The sequence below is a fragment of the Mya arenaria genome, chromosome 10 (genome assembly GCF_026914265.1).
Source record: "Mya arenaria isolate MELC-2E11 chromosome 10, ASM2691426v1".
Classification (NCBI taxonomy): Eukaryota; Metazoa; Mollusca; class Bivalvia; order Myida; family Myidae; genus Mya; species Mya arenaria.
This window is the reverse complement of record NC_069131.1, coordinates 53956258-53974003: the sequence shown is the minus strand read 5'-3', so window position 1 is coordinate 53974003 and position 17746 is coordinate 53956258. Positions and strand designations below refer to the sequence as shown.

The 17746-nt window shown below is 37.5% G+C and overlaps 1 protein-coding gene across 1 annotated transcript; it reads right to left on the bottom strand.

Moving 5' to 3' along the window:
• Nucleotides 1-178: 178 nt before the first annotated feature.
• Nucleotides 179-11646, bottom strand: LOC128206227 (uncharacterized). Its single transcript, XM_052908557.1, has 7 exons — nucleotides 11500-11646; nucleotides 6924-7084; nucleotides 6569-6669; nucleotides 5294-5410; nucleotides 3272-3403; nucleotides 2504-2609; nucleotides 179-1468 (listed from the first exon to the last, which is right to left on the bottom strand). The coding sequence occupies exons 1-7, from the start codon at nucleotides 11532-11534 to the stop codon at nucleotides 1260-1262; spliced, it is 861 nt and encodes a 286-aa protein (XP_052764517.1). The 5' UTR covers nucleotides 11535-11646; the 3' UTR covers nucleotides 179-1259.
• Between the last annotated feature and the right edge of the window lie 6100 nt (nucleotides 11647-17746).

Genomic DNA, 17746 nt, shown 5'->3' with positions numbered 1-17746 from the left:
TATTTCTGTAAGTATCATAGAGTAAAATAATAAAAAATAATTGCATTCCGCTACATTACCGGGATATAAAAGCATGAGCGAGTACTGTCTTCTTACTAACTGTCTTATTACCACCATCAGTTAGAAATAATCTAGGTTTCAGCTAAAATATTTTATGAAAATAACAGTGTAAGTATGATTAGTTTGTGTATTTTTTTATTTAAAACTAGAGATTCTGAGTTAAAAAGTGCAAATCTGAAGAATATATGGCATCATAGAATTTTAGGTACACTACCAACCAAGCGCTTTTTGTATACTTCGCCCATCGCCGCGATTTTCTTTGCCGCGGATGTTATCATTTTAATCTAATTTTAACAACACGTTGCGATTGAAGCATAATGTCCACCGCGTTCATAACTATAATTTCCACAGCGTTACGCGGTCACAGCGATACGCGGCTTTTAAAACTGTTAACTAACGTTAATTATGATAGCTGTCAATTGTCTGAAGGCTTTTTCATTTTTTCACATATGATTCTAGTCAGTTTTACTAAACAGATACAAACTCGAACCGTTATTCACAAATCTTGGTTCGTACTCAAAATGTAGTTTGACCCCTGAAATTAATGCTAAAATGCAGCTGTGAAAGTATTCAGGCGCTATTGTCAGCATTTTCGTAAAAATCTAAATTTCGATTGTATTCGTTGAACTTGTGGTATTGGGAATTATATATAAATAATAACTCGAGTCAATTAACTTATCAAAAAACTTAAAGAAACACTCAATATTCCAGCAATATAATCATCAAGTTTCGAGGATGAGATTGTTTACCCTCACAATCGAGTGAAATACTTTCTGCGAGCAAGGTTCAATTCACATCTATAATCTTCGATTCGCGGCGATACGTGGTACGCGTTGGCTACCGCGGTAATATATTCCGCGTTAGCCAACGATTTTCCGCGATGAAGCAATCTCTCCCGCGGTAGCAACGTTTTTTTATCAAAAACGCGTGGTTTGTAGGAAGTCAGGTGATATGCGAATTTCGCAATGAAGTTGTGCGCGCTAAATTTAGGTTAACCTTCGGTTATGTTGCATTTTGTAATTGCAATCAAATTTGTTTATCATTCTGGGGATTAAAATGTCAAATAGATTGAGAGAAGTCTTTCGGATACACATACAAAAACGTTTACATCTCTGAACATAATGGGACTTAAAATATAAATCTTTCTTCAGGAGACATGGTCTTGACATATTTTCCAAAAATATTCACAGGTTATGATTTTACAATAGGTTTTCCATTAAATGCAGCTTCTTAATGTACATGTACTGGTCGGGGATTTCCATGAGGGCGGCTAGCGCCACGGCCACATCGGGGTTCCGCACGCCTTGCTTCGCTTTGGTAAACCCCACAAACTGGAAATTGTCAAACTTTCGCGCCGGGAGGTTGTCATCAAAGTCTTTCATCATGTCCCACGGTCCGTCCCCTACACCTAAGGTCGAAGAAAAAAGGTGAGTCGGACTTATTCAGTAGCAAAGTTCTAACCTATATGACAGGTGGGATACTAGTATATACAAAATACTCAAAATTGGATAGAACATGCTCTTCCAATATATTGCCTACCACTTACCTTAATTTATTACTTTTGCTTCACATATTAACCCTATGGGCTTAATGAAAAAGTAAGGGTTCCTATATCATTTTTTCGATCTGCTGCTTTTTAAAACTTGACTATGTGAGCTATAAGTATGGCCTCGTGATAGGAATCTTCCTCCTCCCATTATCGACAATCGCGAGGGACAATTTGGCGGCCCTGAGAACCCTTCACCGATTTGAAAGAATGCCATTTAATCCCCCTCTCCCCAGCTACGTAGCCCTTTTTCGAATGGATATTGCTGAGCAATTGTATTTTTGTTATTTCGAAACTAAGAGCTTAAGTTGTCAGTTAAGGCAAAGTGTATTTGAGTTTGCAAGGAAAATGCTTAATTAGATCTGAGGCACTCAATATATATAATTGACTGAATTTTTTATCTTACAACATTTTGTATTGATATTTGTTATTTTTTTTATAAAAATATCAATTATATTAAATTTGCTTTCACCATCACTGACCGAAACTGCCTTACCGAAACTGCCTGATCGATACTGCCTGATCGATACTGCCTGATCAATACTCACTGACGTACTTCCTTGCCCATATTGCCCGACTAATACAGCCGGAAAAATACTCCCTGACCCATACTGCTAGACCGATACTTCCTGACCGATAACACCTGACCGATACTGACAGACCGATACACTCTAACCGATACTGCCGGACCCAAACTCCCTGACCTATACTGCCGGATCGATACTCCCTGATCGATACTGCCTGACCAATATTTCCGGATCGAAACTGCCGGACCGATACTCCCTGCCATCTATGGTCTGGGGCAACATAACAACGTCCAAATGATGATGATGAATTCGTTTCACTGAATGCTCATTTTAGAAGGTACCATAAGCTTTAAGGTAAAATATATCTTACCAATGACGACGATGGACAGTGGGAACTCGGACGCCTGAACGATTGCCTCGATGGTCTCCTTTTCGTTTGTCACCTGGCCGTCTGCGACAATCACCAAAATGTGGTACTGCGCAGTTACCGGAAATAGAAGTAGGTCACGTGTGCAATGCGTCACTATTTTGGCTTCACTCACTAGGGAGGGGTATGGTGGAAAATATAGGAACTAATTTTAAGACTCAGCATATTAGTCAATTTGGTCAAATGGTGACCATATTTCACTATCATATTTGATTATTAAGTTTTCGTGATTAATAAGACATTCCAAGTTGTCTCCAGCACAAACATTAAACTATTGATCTATTAAGATCAATTTTTAGTCCTTTATTCACTGACTAATTGATTAGAATGATCACAGATTGACACTGTAACCCACAGCTTTTGATAGTTTGTGGTGACGTGGCAGACATTGCGAATTGTGAATGTAAATCTAGTTTTTAACTATTTAACAATTACGTTTTCTGAAATCCAAATATAATCGAAACTCGCTATGATGTCCTTTTTTGGTTGTTTTTTTTTCCTCGATTTAATTATATACTTTTTATATATTATGATTATATCGAATGTTCGTTATGTCGAAGCAGTTTAGAGATCCTAACGACTTCGACATAGCGAGTTTTGAATGTAAAGTAAACGCGTGAAGGCTCGACTTGATGATCGCCCTATTCAATAAAATCAACAATATTTTAATGAGTATAAGGACATTCCCGGAAATCAAGTAAAGCCTGATACCTTTCGTTTTTCCTTGACGATATCCACAGCCTTTCGTATGATTGGGGCAAAGCTGGTCGGACCTTTTAGTTTTATTGTGGGTGTCACTTCTGTGTATACCTTTAAGACTTCCATAAAACCGTCACAGTCACCCTGCAGATATATAACAATGTCTAAAATTTTTAACTTTTCAGAAGCGCCTGATTTTGCTACTTTGATAAGTATGCTCTTCTGGGTTTCTTGCTTGTATGTACACCTACTACTGATGCCAATGCTTTAACGGTTATAGTACCAGTATTATTGGACACACTGAAACATATGTTAGACAATGTGTGTGTACCACGTTATTAGTTGTGTCATAAATGCTTCGGTGGAAGGCAATATCTTGCTTCGAATGAAGACTTGAAACAAAGACAACGTACTTGACCATTTCTTCACTATTATAAATGAAACTTGGCGCATTCTACGCCGCTTACAGAGCCCCGTCTTCGATCTTTTACCAGAGTTTGATTGAGCGTTTAGTTTCTTAAACACTTTTCACAAAACAGCCGCCTGGTGAAGCGCTGTCAAAACAGGCCTTTCGAAGTGCATGAGGAAACAAATCACCTAATCAAACTACGGTAATAAAACGAAGGCAGTTAATGCCGCTTAAAGAGTGGCATTGGCTGCCTTTGTTTCATTTAAAATGGTGAAGAAAAAAGAAAAGTTATCTTTGTTTTAAAAAATATTTCGAAGCAAAATGCTGCCTTCCGTAGCATTTATGAAGTAATTTATCACGTGGTATACACTCACTGTTATAGAAACTGCTTTTTATGTGAAGTTTATTGGATCCACGAGAGCTAGATCATACAACTGTTTGCAGATTTTAAACTACTTTCTTATGTGTCTAATGCATGTATAGAAAGTTATAGGACTGTCTTGTGGATAATTATAAATATCTTGCAAGTCCGAGAGTGTAAGATATGTTCATCCCCAACCCGAGCGCAGGGTGTTTTTCGGAAATGATAATGCTTCACTCTCCGTAGAACTATTTTAGGACCGATTTGACTATTAGCATTATCTGAATAACTGTGCGCATATCCATGGCAACCATGAATTATCGCATATCCATATACGCAATTATTTTCGATAAGCACAAAAGAGTTCCAGCAAAAAAAAATTTTTTTTACTTAATTTTGTTTTAAATGAGGTGGGAGAAAAAGCATCTACCATAGCCGCTCGTGTAAGATAGGTTCATCCCAATCCTCGCGCAGGGTGGTTTGCGGAAACTCGGTAACCTTCGTTTCCGCAAAATACCCTACGCTCTGGTCGGAATGAACCTATCTTACACTCTCGGCCATGGAAGCTTATATTCTAGCATGGCCATTTTTTAGAGTTACTTATCTGAGGTCGAAGAAAATTTTATATGCACACAGATTGGAGATAGAAATCGATAGATGAAGCAAACCAGTTGAAATACCACACTGTGATAGAAAATGCATGCAATTTCATAGAAGATGAATTTAATTGTATTCTTGAATGTCAATTATAATGACATCTAAGAATGCAAAAAAGTGAAAACATGTTGTTATACCGCCCCGATTATAACTAAATTTATTGCATTATTTAAATCGAAAAAAGGTTACTGTAAACAGAAACATTTCCATTTATGTCAATTAGTCGATGAAATTAAGATTGAGATATTCATTATTTACGGGATATATTGTGAACTACTTCACTTAATGTAACTATATTGATGCTTTATCGTTTTTCCGTATACTTTGCTGTTAATTTATTTTTTTCAGTTGCATATATGAATGTACTGTATATTAACTATGTTTAGAAACTTGTTTTGAAATTATAGCATGTAAACGCATGGGCATTTTTGTCCAATGGTTTTTGAAAAACGTATTAAAAACTTACTGAACGGGAGTCGCTGCTTCCTTGTTCCTATGGTCTATGGTTTATTGCTGCTACAAAACTGTGTAGGCAAGGAAAGTGTCATGTGATAATGTTATTTCTATGCTAGATTTTATTTCAAGTAAGGACAACTTTTATACTCACGTTCTTTTTGAGCGGAAATACGCCCTTGTCTTTAACTGTCCTGTCCCCAAAGCCATACGCCGGGATGATCCCGTCATCATCAAAAGGTTCCAGAGTTTCTCCGAGAATACAGATTACCTGCAACAATCATCAACACTCTCTGTAAGATTTATAATAGAGTAACAATGTGTGTATACCACGTGATGAATTGCGTCATCATCAAGGGGTTCCAGAGTTTCTCCGAGTATACATATTACCTGCAACAATCATCAACACTCTCTGTAAGATTTATAATAGAGTAACAATGCGTGTATACCACGTGATGAATTGCGTCATCATCAAGGGGTTCCAGAGTTTGTCCGAGTATACAGATTACCTGCAACAATCATCAGCACTCTCTGTAAGATTTATTATAGAGTAAGTATACTATTTTTTATGTAATTAATTATGTACAGTATTTTGAAAAACCATCGACAATCAGTGAAAAATCGTATTCAATCTCAGAAACAATCACTAAGTAATCATGAACATTTTCAGCTCTTACAATTAACAATTTCGGAACAATCATTTACATTACATATAAGCAATAACCAATAACAATTACTGGAACATTCATATAATTTCTTAGCATAACCTTTCACAATCACTGAACAATCATATTTAAATCGTCTATGATCATCCTCGGTACCCCAGCATATCCTAACCTATATGATACCCTGGGCAAATTGGCTACCGAAACTTTGTAAATCGTGAATATTCACCAACATAAAAACGACAAATGAAATAGCCAATACCAAAAAGAAAAGAATCTCCTTTGTGAAGAGCTATCAGCAAATTTAACAAAATGGCGATCGCCATTGAAAAAAACGGCGATTTATGTTTCTGTTTTATATCATATCGAATGTTGGACTGTTTATTGAAATGTGTTTATGTTTGTTCTTGAAATCGCTTTATTTCAAATACTCAATTTCCTCGTTATAATGCATAGAGTCTACCATATTTGATGTTCTGCCTAAAATAATTCGAAAGTTGTGATTGGATCATTGAGAATCGAGATTTCGTCCATAACTTACCGCATGAGGTGTGTCTCATGCAACCAATCAAGCGGCTCGATTTCACCTCGTTAATTATTCATGAGTAGGAGATTTGTACAGCTGATTGCTTAGGGTATCACATATGTTATTAATAAGCTGGGGTGCCAAGAGGATGGCCTATGAAATGAACCGTACGTCCATGTTAGCAAACTGTAATAAATTTTATAAAACGTTTTTTACAGTGTTTCGGCTAAAAACCAACCTCCTGGTAAGGATTAGACCTAGACGGCTGGACGTCGTGGAGGGACAGGCCACTATACGTCTTCTTTCCCTGCGTAAGGTTGCTCAACGTGTAGTCGATACCTGGAATTATAGTACACGAGCGTTCCTGAATGAATTGGAAAACCTGCTTTAATTGCAGAGTTTGATGATGATACTATTGAGGACAAATATAACGCGGATCAATGATGGTGAGTGCGACAATTGATAATGATGATGATGATGATGATGATGATGATGATGATGATGATGATGATGATGATGATGATGCAACTGTTGCTGCTGCTGCTAATTATGATGATAATGTGGACGACGACGTTGTTAGTGGTGATGCTTACCAAATATCAGGCCGCATTCCTTTACGCCGACGTTTTTTATGGCGTCGGAAACGTCCTTGAGGCTGTGGAATTTATCTGCGATCCTTTGAAACTTGACTTCCTCGGCGTCTTCCGCACATTCTTCTCTCATGGAGTTCATCGCATCCAGCAGGGCATTACGCCTGTAACGAAAATAGGTTCGTTTGAACGGTGACTTTTCACGTCACAAATAAACACTTCCACTCCTACCCCTATTCCCGTTACATATTTCATTCGCACGACTAGTATGGGGTCTCTACAAGCTATTTGCTACGTTGTGTATCGTCGGATAATCAAGATTCACTAATACATTATGCTTCGTTGTGTACCTTGTGCGAATGGCTAAGAACATCTCGTAGTTAATTATTCAATCAATGAGGCTTTGGTTCCGCAAGGAAAATTTTCTAGCGAAAGCTGGATTTGAATCGGGTCCACCTTTTCAGTAACATTTTATTTGTGAGCAGTCAAGACAAATATGCGATAGAGGCTAAGCACAGTAAATGGTTATTGAAAACGACGATTGTAAAATACGATGTTGAAAAAAGAGTTGTCTCTCCTGCCTCATGCATATTTGTATTTTTAAGTATAAGTGTAAAGGTCGAAAATATTTTATTTGCCGATGGTTAAGATACTCATGGTTTTATTGTTCTTGATATTTCAATGAATCGGAAGACGTCGATGATATAAACTCTGGTCTACAGGAAATTAATGCATTTCTTACATTGTTATTGTTATTTCCAAAAGTCGCCATCCTATCATTGTTATAAACTCTTGTCAACAGGAAATTAAGGTATGGCTAACATTTCCAAGTATCTCACTTTCATCATTTTCATATATGGGATGTTAAGGTCATTATATTGCAACGGTCGACATGAGCCAAGAAACTAACATCAGTTTATTGTTAAAATACGACTGGCTGCGGAATGCTATTGGTGCTTGAAGGTCTAGCTAAACTGCAATTGACCTCAAAGCTGCATAAAATAGATGGATGCATTATCACTGCATAATATCAACAAACTAGGTTGATGCAAAAATAAGCTTTTTTATTGTAATGTATTATCGTGTTTCATTTATTAAACGGAATCGGAAAATATACGCCATTTTGGTTCGATATAAAGATTAGTGACCCTATATTGAAAAAAATATGGTGTCATCGCGTGACCAGTCCTGAATCAATAGCGTTGCATGTATCAGTTGACCACAATTGTTAACGGTTAAGTGCTCTCAACGTTGTGGCAGTGAAAGCAAGGAAGAAGTCTGTTCTTAAAGCATAGTATACGCCTTATAGAAATGATGACCCCTCCCCTTATCCGTGTATAGTGCATAACTTCTGTGTTTTGATCTTAATCTATTTTGCCCATTGCTGTCTTTCAGATCCCAGATCTGTGTGTCCTGCTGTGCAGTGTGGTAGGTTTTATCAAAGAAATGAACAAACTAACGTATCTGATAGTTTTATTTCATTTCAGCAGCTCTTGACCGGTTCCATAATGTAGTGTTTTTTTCGTCTGCTTTACACGCATTCGGAGCTCCTCGGCCATTTTATCGAAAACAACCTCGGATGTATTTGGACCATTTACATACTCAAAAAGTGGTACGTTTAAGTCCGCTGCAAGTAGGTCGCGTAATAATTTTATTTAGCAGTTAAACTTTATGACTTAACTCTTGGGAATCTTAATTATGTTTGCAATAAAACATTTCACTGGCAATCAATTGAAACCTAGATCAATAAGTGCAACTGTAAAACACTACATTTAATCTATGATATAATTCGAAAATTTACGAATACTTCAACTGATGTACCTGCATACATCCGAGGTTGTTTTCGATAAAAATGGCCGAGGAGTTCCGAATGCTTTACACGCAGATGGTCCTGGGTTCGAGCCCCAGTGGAACCAAACACATTTTTTTGAAGATATTGAGTGTTGGTAATAACATTTGGTAAAACAAAACACAACGTATTTTGTACAGAGAGAATGACATAGGAAATCTGAATATACAAAATGTATACTGATCCATTTTTATGAGTTGTATGAATAATGTTTGCATTGCCACACCTTTATAGTATGTATTCTCATACACTTTTTGTCATGTATTTGTGTAATGAATTAAGTTTATAAACTAAGAAAACTGTGCATAAAACGACATGTTTCTTAAATAATGTCATGTCTTTTAATAATTACATGTTGTTAAATTCGAATGAGTTGACGCATGAATATAACTTTGATAGATAAGTACGTCCTTAATCAAGTGAAAAAAAACCCCTATTCTATCTCAACACAATAATTTGTCCAATGAAAAGGAAGAATTTTGCAAGCTTTCCAATACATCTATTTCAATAAATCAGCAGTCAGCCGTTCAGCCGTTTTTGATTTTAATCAGGTGAATCGGTAGTATAACTCCATACAGTGGCTGGCCCTATTAGTGGCTAGTTTATACAATATAATGTAGACTATTAAAAATATAAGATTGTGAGTATGTACTTTAAACATGACTTAATAACTTGCTATGTCTTGAGTTTTTTAAAGCTGCACTCTCATAGTTTTGACAACCGTATTATATTTTGTCTTAAAATGAGCCAATGAGCCTATGCGTAATTGTATGTAAACCAGTGATATAAGACTGTTTTCAAAAGATCAGATGGCATTTTTTCATCTTTACATTCGAAAATTTATGTTAAATAGCCTTTTTCCAAACAAATGAAATCCATTACAGTGTGAGTCATCTTATATGATTCATTTGAATGCATTGATGACAATTTCAGCTGATTCTGAGACAAACAAATGAAATAGAAGTCCAAACTGTCACTCTGTGAAAGTGCAGCTTTAAGAGTCAGTATAATATACCGACATACATAATTTCGCTAGTTTATATTAGAAATATTTGATTTGTTTTACTGTAGGGGCATATAATAGATTGATGCACATTATTTTATTAACTTAGTTTTTTGGCGCTTTTCTAACTATGGAATAAGTGGCCAGGTAGCTTTGTACTAAAAAAACATGTATAAGGGCAACAATATATTCATCTGTACACAAATCACATTTTTTTATGTTGACTTCTCATCAATAAAGTAAATTGACTAAAACATGAAAATGCTTTAAATTGAAAAAAAGAAGATAAAATAATGAAAATTGGCATCAAGCCTCTTAAGTGTCTTTAATAGTGTCCTGGTTTGTCCGGTTAGCGCAGTGGCAAGGGCACTCGCTTCCAACCAAGACGTCCCGGGCTGTCCAGTTAGCGCAGTGGTCAACGCATTCGCTCAAAACCAAGACGTCTCAAGTTATCCGGTTAGCGCAGTGGTCAACGCACTTGCTCCTAACCAAGACGTCCCGGTTTGTTCAGTTAGCGTTGTGGTCAACGCACTTACTCCTAATCAAGATGCCCCGGGTAATCAGTTTAGCGCAGTGGTCAACGCACTCGCTCCTCACTAAGACGTCCTGGGTTGTCTTGATTGTCAAGACACTCGCTTTTTTACCAAGACGACCCGGGTTGTCCGGTAAGCGCAGTGGTCAACGCAGTCGCTTCTAACCAAGACGTCCCAGGTTATCCGGTTAGCGCAGTGGTCAACGCACTCGCTCCTAACCAAGACGTCCCGGTTTGTCCAGTTAGCGTAGTGGTCAACGCACTCGCTCCTTATCAAGATGCCCCGGGTTATCCGGTTAGCGCAGTGGTCAACGCACTCGCTCCTCACTAAGACGTCCTGGGTTGTCTTGCTGGTCAGGGCACCCGCTCCTCATCAAGACGTCCCGGGTTGTCTTGATGGTCAGGTAACTCGCTTCCATTCAAGACGTTCAGGGTTGTCTTGATGGTCAGGGCACACGCTTCTAAACAAGACGTTCAGGGTTGTCTTGATGGCCAGGGCACACGATTTCAAACAAGACGTCCCGGGCTGTCTTACTAGCGCAGTGAACAGCGCACTCACGCCTAACCAAGACGTTCCGGGCTGTCTTGATAACGCAGCGACCAGCGCACTCGCTTCTCACCAAGACCCGCTGGGCTGTCCGGTTAGCTCAGTGACCAGCGCACTCGCTTCCCTTCAAGACGACCTGGGTTCTCTTGATAGCGCAGTGACCAGCGCACTCGCTTCTCACCAAGACGTCCCAGATTGTCTTGATAGCGCAGTGGTCAGTGCATTCACTTCCCAGCAAGATGTCCAAGTTTTTCTGTTTAGCGACGTGGTCAGTGCACTCGCTATTCTCTTAAAGGCTACCCGGGTTGTCCGGTTAGACCAGTGGTCAGCGCACTCGCTTCTCACTTAAAGGATACCCGGGTTGTCCGGTTATTAAGTTGTCAGCGCATTCGCTTCTCACCAAAGCGTCCCAGGCACGAATCCCGGCCCTGGCGTATGTTGGTTTGGTTTGCTGTCACCAAGCATGACAAGTGGGTTTTCTACGCGTACTCCGGCTTCCTCTTTTAAAAATAGACCACACTCAAGCGAATCGTCGTGCCAACGAGAGTGACTTAACATAAGTTGATAGAAGTGTTTTAATGTTGTTTAAACTAAGTCGGATTATTAATAACGTTCTTGATAAAGTATACGTAAAGTTCGAAATCTTACCTTCCAACTTTCTTGCCTGCAGTCCTTCCTGCCATATTAGTTGTCAATAATTTAAGTCTCACTCAATTGAACAGCATCTTAATAACAAACGTTAATATTTCAATGAAACAAGGACGCAAAACGCTACCCAATCACGAGAGATAAGATTTGTACTTAATCAAACTAGCCCTAAAATACTTGTACCATTTTAAAAGATGCAATCATTCTCCCAAATAAGATTTACCACATTTATAACATTGCTTTAATATTCCCAACAGAAAGAATTCATGTGGAATACAATGTTTTTTTTACGAAGGATACAACGTTTAATTGGAAAGAAATGAGCATACGACACATTAGAAGACCAGAGTAAATCATTTAGCATTCACCAATTGTTTAACATTTTTGCGCTTTCTGCTTTTAAATACACGGTTACAATTTTGTTATCAGTAATGAATAGTTTCCATAAATGAATTCTTAAGTAAGTAGTTAAAGGTTTATCAGTCAAAAATGATGTTTGTTACACATGTGTATGTATAGCTTTGAATAAGAGTGCCACTAAATTAAGGAAAATATCAAAATTGTATTGTAATTAAATTTGACGTGTTTTTTATTATTTCTCAAATTACAGAATATATCGGAGAAAACTTTTGCAGCAAAATAAAAAAAACACCTTAATCTGTGTATCAATCATATATTTAACATGGTTATGACTATAATGCTAGTACGTACCTGATAAGGCCTCCAAAAATACATTTGGTTGAGGTTTGCCGACCCTACCTACGAAATACGCCCCGACCATACAGTTTCTAAAGTCAGTTGGAATTTATTTTTTTCTTATTTCAAGCCTTATACAAAAATAAAATAAAATAATAAAAAGCCTACCTAATCTACCTGTTATTTTTCTCGTTTTGCTCGAAATCCGTCTTGATTCGAACTGGATGTAAATGACCGATTTCTTTATACTGAAAAAAAAGCATTCCAAGCATTGGCTTGAATTTTGAAAGCCTGTCAAAATCTCGTCAGGGTACGTAAGTGTTGTTTTATTTAACTTTTTTTAGGAGCTGGTTTTTGAAGTATCCTTACTTTGAGCAATCTCGAAAAACCTTTTGGTCCCACTTGACCTGTTCGATCTTATACACTTCGATCAAACTAATTCAACGCACTTCTAAGGCGAAACCGGAATGGGGCGGAACCCCCTCTTAGCACTATTATTAAAATTAACAAACGTTTGTAGGAAATTGACATTGTTACAGCAGATATACATGAAATGATATTTTTTTATTTATGTAACGGGATCAAATAAATGGCCTCGGAAGATTATGTTCGGTATACAAAATTATGGTTGTTATAAATATAATTGTATACAAGGAACAAGTATCTGCTTGTACAATATTCCGGGAAGGGGGGGGGGGGGCCGCTGGATGTAGGGGTGGGGGGTGGTCGTTAGTTTCTGCCATTTAGGGAAGTATATCCAGGTTTATTTTTGGCTTAAAATGTTAGAAATTTGGTAACATCTTCGGCCAGTCATCTATGTAGTGAAACAAGTATTTATTTCTGGAAATGTTTATTTATGAGGGCTTTCTTGGGTGCTCTACCATAATAACCATAATATTCTAATGTAATTAAACAAGAACAAAAATATTAATCATTCAACAGATTCTTCAACGCCCGTGAGAAGAAAAGAGAGTATTTCAGTAATTTGTTTTGATAAAACATGATGTGCTGCTTAAAATCTTTATCCATAATATAACACTTTTCAAGGCAGTTTCTCCATTTCTGAGTAAACCGTCCCTTTACATACGAGGTTGTTTTCAAGAAAAATAGCCGAGGAGTTCCGAATGGGTAATTTCAACATATTTGTATTTTCTGCGTTATTATCTATAATTAATTATTCCCTTTGTTCCTCACCAAGATTTATTTAAAATTCTTCGGATGGCTTCCAAATTAGCATCCATCTTTGCATCTTTGAACGTATTGAAATAAAGTGGTATCAAAATTCGCATGATTTTACGACTTCGTTTGAAAAGAAAGAAAACAAAATTGATATTTAGAGACATCCTACATATCCAACATTAAACAGTACAATAACTTTGCTATACAATAACTGCTATTGGTACAACATCATAAAATAAATAGTTAGTAAAAGGATTGGGAAGATATTGCTGTGAAAAACGAAAAAAACGAACTCCATAATAGGTCTTAGTGAGATACGGCTGGAAGTCCGAGTGGGAACGAACCAGGCAAGCAGGGTGAGGCTAGGCTGACCCGTTGGATCAAGTGGATATACAACATGTAATAACATTTTGCTAATGCTGGTAATGCAACACAACGCAACGCAACAATGCAACCACCAACTGCCAATAGCCAATGCAACATCGGCAATCTCCTGGCAATGCAACGCAACGCAACGTAACTATGCAACCACCGGGACGCCAAGTACTTGGATATTCCCGGACTTGAGAAATGTATATTATTTAATCTCTATTTTTTATCCATTCCAAAATAAATTAATTTTAGTTTATAAATCCCAATTTGATATTTATAGCAAACATGTGAATTCAATTACCAAATGATAACTAGCACCGATGTGCTCGACCAAGGTGAAGGTCACGACAAGCCCAAATTATATATGTATATATGCATTTTTAAACTGTCGGCTTGCGATTTTTTCCCACCATAAAATTGTTAAACAATTTCCCCCAAAAATTCATTTTCAATGAAATGTGTTTTAGAATCCCTAGCGTCATTTAAATTATATCCACCGGAAGTTGAGATGTACTCTAACCATGCCCCCCCCCCCCCAATGAATTTGCGGTTGAAGCGGTTATATTTGCACTCATGATGGGTGGGGAATGATTGAAATGTATCTCTGCATGCCTTGCCCCACATCGTGAACAGACATGGTTAAATTTGAAGCTCGCGAACAAGCATTTCGCTTTTGTTCGGTTTCAATGCAAGCATATCGTGTAGACGATCGTGTTTGACCCGTTTGATTAACCGAGGACATTTGATTTCCCTGGAATCACATACTAACATACTACTTCGCTAAAGATCATTATTTTGGAGGTCATCATGGCCTGTCGTAACCTGCATAGCATCATTGTCGTGGCGCGCCTTCTCTAATGTTATACATGTATATCAGCATTTAATTTTCAATAGATTGTATTCTTTCCTACTATCGTTTGATTTAGACACAATATATCCATCTAATGGGGTAGCTATCCATTTTAAAACAGCTTTCTTTAACTATAAGAAAAACAGGTTGACTAGGAAATCACCCCATCCGGACCTTCATTCTCAGTATTTTCATTTTAACACATATCAATCCTTAACCTCGCTATTAAATAATGTGAAGAAAGTCTTTTATAACTTTTCACCATTGTTTCAAAAACTAAGTAAGGAACCTCTTTAATCATATCTAGTTTTGCAACATCAATCAAATTGTATCATCATAATCCCTGAGATCTCGAGCACTTTTATCACGAGATTTGCGCGTAACTGCTGGGCTTTGACATCATTTTTACTAATACCAAATCATTAGAGTAGCTGCTTTTGAAATTTTCGAAAAATGTAAAAAAGAAAAACAAAACAAACACCCAGATAAATCCATCACAAACGAACGTGTGCTCGTGTGCACCAGTAAACATCCTTAAAAATCTGCCGGCCACCTCATCTGATGTGCACACAATTCATAAATGGCGGTCAAGCGACCTGAATTCTTGAAATAAGGCAACGCTAAATTACAGAATGGGTTAACATGACCAAAAGACTTAGTGTCAAAATAAAGAAATTATTGAATGTAAGTTTCTGATTTAGGCGCATCCCCAAGAAGTGACAATGCAATACAGACTTATTGTCTATGCTTCTGTTCAAAATGATCACATAGGAAGACACCCATGCTCGCAAGTCATCTAGAACAGTTGAAGGTTTAATTTCAAGACAGTCTTGTTTTGGATATAAGTTATATTAGCCCTCATTACGAGTAATTTGACATGATGAACTGTCCATGTCTCCGAAATATTGTAAATATCTTATTACAAGTTGATTTTTGAAATTAACATTTTTGACATTTTTTTATATTTTTTCTTCAATAAACAATTGATTTAAATAGTGCTGGCCTAACTATAAAAACGTGCCGACACAGACCGAGTCAGAGTTAGCGAATCTAGACACTCGAATCAAGGTGACGGACTAGTTTAACAACACAAACGCGAACTTTTGACATGTTGTACCTAAATACTTGTGGCAATAAAGATAAATGGCATGTCTAATAAAAGTAACTTTATGTTTTCATTGTTTTGTTCAACTCTTTAACTGGTGGTTAATTCCCTACATCTGCGAATCATGTTTAGTCGAGTATACAGTCAGCCCGTCAATTTTGGTTCCTTTTGAATTTGACAGCCATGCCACCTACTTTTCCAAATACCACGAGAGCCACGAAATTTGAATTATAATGTGTTTTTAACAAACACTTACCGTATAGTCGTTATAGTTAATATAAAAGTAATCGTTATATTCATCACAACCGTCGTTTAGAGCGATTTGATAGAAACGCCGCAATCGCAGATAGCCATTACTCAAATAAGTAATGCACCAGTCAATTGCAACCACGGCCCACCCAGGTCCGAAGAATAGCGGGGACTTTTACTTTCGGTCCAGCAAACCCCGGATAAAATCCCCACCCTGCGGGGATAAACTGATGGTAAAATCCCCGCCAAATGTCCCCGCACTCAAGGAGCCTAGGTAAGGCCTATTCCCCGCTATATTTTACACGAAGACAAAACCACCGCATTTAATCGGCACTGTGGGGCCACCTGAAATGTAAAAACACGGTCCATTTTCCCGGATATCCCCGGTATACCCACCGGACCTGGGGGCCGTGGTTGCAATTGACTGGTGCATAAAGGTAACGTTTTCTTTAGCGACTAAAGCAAATCCGTCGTAAGCAAAATATACCAGTATCCCAAACGTTTTAATAATGTGGATGGCGGCTGACCTTCCTGTAAAAGGATTAGGTTTGTTCTTACGAAGTAATATGTATTTATTTTTATGTTTTAGAATTGTCACGTATTTGTTTGCCAAATAGCTACATAAATGATAAATACAAGCATACTTACACAAAGTTGTGAATTAACATTAAACAAACGCCGCCAAAAGCCTGAACGTCCCATTTATTGTTTTAACTAACTGCTTCGAACTTAAACATTTATGAGAAAAAAACGCCAAATGTCCACTAAAGAACACAAGGGTCAAATAAACACAAGTGCTGTACCGGATGCACTACGACACCAAACTTTTGCACATGTTATTCAATTCCATTGCCCCTTTCAAAAGATTGGCCAAATTTGTAAACCCTCCCTTCATGATTTGCCAGTTCAATTGTGTTGGGACACATGTTGACCAATCATTATTCGCCAACGTATACATGTCCATGACACCATCAATTCAGTTTGCACCCATGAGAATAGTTCCACCTTGACCAGACTCCGCCATGCCACACCAAGAATCTAATGAGCAAAGCCTATCCTCCAGTGTGTGTATACTAAGTGATAAATTGGTTCATAAATGCTACATCAGAAGGCAATGTTTTGCTTCGAATGAATACTTCAAACAAAGGTAACTTCACTATTTCTTCACCATTTTAAATGAAACATAGCGCGTTCCACGCCGCTTACGGAGACCTGCCTTCGGTCTCTTACCAGAGTTTGATTGAGAGTTTAGTTTCTCAAAACAAACCTTTTCACAATACGGCCGTCTGATGGAGCAATGTCAAAACTTTACTTTGGAAACAGGTTTGTCGAAGTGTTTGATGAAACTAATCATGTTTATATCTGATTTAACTATATTGTTTTCATTGCCAATTGTTCGGCATGTAAACGACAATAAGGGTTAATGTATAAGTGAAAAATGTAAATGATTAGAGACGTGTGCACCTCTTATACAAAGGGGCATACAAACTACATCCACATCGAGCAACCACTTTCGGAAGAAATCATTTTATTATATGCTTTCCGGTGATAGGTACAGATTTATCACTGAAATAAAAAAAAGATATATCACTGTTCACCTCGTTCCATATAACTTTTGGTGCTCACTGTTTATGACCATTACATATTGGATAGTACACAATAATGATTAAATAAAGTTTAAATTATCATTTTATTGGATATGGCAAAAATTCTGCAGGAATTTGGACGTAATTGCCAAATTTACAACCAGTTAATCCTGTTATATCGAAAAGGAGGTAAAATTAGCAAAGCCTAGT